The 2,251-nt window shown below is 49.7% G+C and overlaps 1 protein-coding gene across 1 annotated transcript in view; it reads right to left on the bottom strand.

Annotated features, from left to right (window-relative positions):
• Positions 1-2,245, bottom strand: part of ARRDC5 (arrestin domain containing 5) — a 13,663-nt gene extending 11,418 nt beyond the window's left edge. Inside the window, exon 1 of the mRNA XM_017528396.2 lies at positions 1,778-2,245. Coding sequence (XP_017383885.2) covers positions 1,778-2,117 — 340 coding nt within the window. The 5' untranslated portion in view covers positions 2,118-2,245. The remainder of the gene's footprint in view (positions 1-1,777) is intronic.
• Between the last annotated feature and the right edge of the window lie 6 nt (positions 2,246-2,251).

Below are 2,251 nucleotides of genomic sequence, written 5' to 3'. Positions count from 1 at the left end.
GAGAATTGCTTGAACCCGGGAGGCAGAGGTTGCAGTGAGCTGAGATGGTGCCACTGCACTCCAGCCTGGGCGACAGAGTGAGACTCCATCTCAAAATAAATAAATAAAATAAAAATATAGATGGGCTAACTGAGAGACAGAGAGGTCACATAATTGCTCAGTTTGAGCATCTGGTAAGTTGATGTTTGTCCCCGCGATATTTGCACAGCTGGAGTCCCACCCATCACTTGGTTCTAAAACTGTAGAAGTCTAGTGGCCAGGTGCGGTGGCTCACACCTGTAATCCCAACACTTTGGGAGGCCGAGGTAGAAAGCTTCACTTGAGCTCAGGAATTTCAGACCAGCCTGGGCAACATAGGGAGATCTTGTCTGTACAAAAAATACAAAAACTAGCCAGGCATGGTGGCATTTGCCTGTGGTCCCAGATACTCAGGAAGTAGAGGTGGGAGGATCGCTTAAGCCAGAGAGATTGAGGCTGCAGTGAGCTGTGATCACACCACTGCCCTCTAGCCTGGGGGACAGAGCAAGGCCCTGTCTCAAAAATAAATACATAGATAAATGAAATTAAATGACACTTTGTTCAGCCAAGTGTTGGCCATGTGTTCTGCTTGACTGCATAATACCTGGGAATAGCCTGAGCGCGGTGGCTCACGCCTGTAATCCCAGCACTTTGGGAGGCCCAGGCAGGTGGATCACAAGGTTAAGGGATTGAGATCATCCTGGCCAATATGATGAAACCCCGTCTCTACTAAAAATACAAAAATTAGCTGGGTGTGGTGGCGCACGCCTGTAGTCCCAGCTACTCGGGAGGCTGAGGCTGGAGAATCGTTTGAACCGGGGAGGTGGAGGTTGCAGTGAGCCGAGATGGCGCCATTGCACTCCAGCCTGGGCAACACAGCGAGACTCTGTCTCAAAAAACAACAATAACAACAACAAGAACAACCCGGGAATGTCCCCACAAACACATTTTGTAAAGGACATATAACACACCCCACAGCTCAGCAGACTCTCTGACATTTGTTCAGATGTCAGATCTGAATTGCTGGAACTGAGGACTATCCCTGGGAGGCCTCCCTCACTCTTCTACCTCCACCATCTTTCGCTTTTTTGAGATGGAATCTCGATCTGTCACCCAGGCTGGCGAGCAGTGGCAAGATCTTGGTTCATTGCAACCTCCAGCTCCCGAGTTCAAGTGATTCTCTTGCCTCGGCCTCCCGAGTAGCTGGGATTACAAGCATGAACCAGCACATCTAGCTGGTTTTTTGGTGTTTTTTTGGCAGAGATGGGGTTTTGCTATATTGGCCAGGCTGCTCTTAAACTCCTGACCTCAAGTGATCCTCCTGCCTCGGCCTCCCAAAGAGCTGGAATTACAGGCATGAGCCACCACACCCGGCCTACCTCCACTGTCTTACCCCATGAATAAAGGACTCCCTACTTTGTCTCCTGGGGTTTTGCTGTCAGAGTGAAACTTATCTGTAAAATATTAAGACTTCTTAGGGGCCTCTCAAAGGCAGCCATAAGACTAAGCATTTTCCAAGGAGACTACTTGGAACCCTCATTTTGAATATCTAGGTTCTGATCAGCTCCTTGTGTCTTGTTATTTTCATGTTTGGTGTATCTGCTGGTCATTGTTCTACATGGCTTCCCTCCTAGGAAGAAATCAGGCCACTGCCTATTTCTGGTAGCCCTGGAGGTTTGTTGATTGACTCCTGGGTGTGTTTATTTTCCAGATCCGGGTTCCTGTCATGGCTAAGGGTGGCTGGTGGCCTCGTCCTTACCCTCCACTGGGAATGTCTTTGTCTTATGCACGTAGTCTGCCTTGTTGTTGCAAATAACATCCCTGCTGTAATCTTGGGATGTTCCAGCTTCTTCACTCCACTCAACGTAACCCCTTCCCATGAGCTCCACCTTCACCATGGGGTGCACCAGTGTGCTGTTCAGGGTTAAAATCACCTGCCCTTTTATGCTGGAGCCGGCCAGGTAGATTGCATCCTGGGGGAGCACCAACTCGATTGACTTCACCACAGACATGGGGGGTTGGGGCGGTAGAGAAACATCCCTCTCCCTCCCCCATGTCCCTGAAATTCCTGGTTCCTTGGCCCTAGAAAGGTAATCCATCTATGACATCACTCAGCTCAGAGTTCCGGGAAGGGGCGGATCCCAGTGGCCAGGAGGGGAGGCAAGGCTGTTGGTCAGGGTGGGTGGTTGCTTGGGAGATTTGTAGTCCCCATTGGTTCTTTTTTTTTTTTTTT

Source organism: Cebus imitator, unplaced genomic scaffold (assembly GCF_001604975.1).
Source record: "Cebus imitator isolate Cc_AM_T3 unplaced genomic scaffold, Cebus_imitator-1.0 Scaffold53, whole genome shotgun sequence".
In the NCBI taxonomy this organism is placed as follows: Eukaryota; Metazoa; Chordata; class Mammalia; order Primates; family Cebidae; genus Cebus; species Cebus imitator.
Note: the sequence above shows the minus strand (reverse complement) of the source record. Positions and strands in the feature narration are given on the sequence as shown.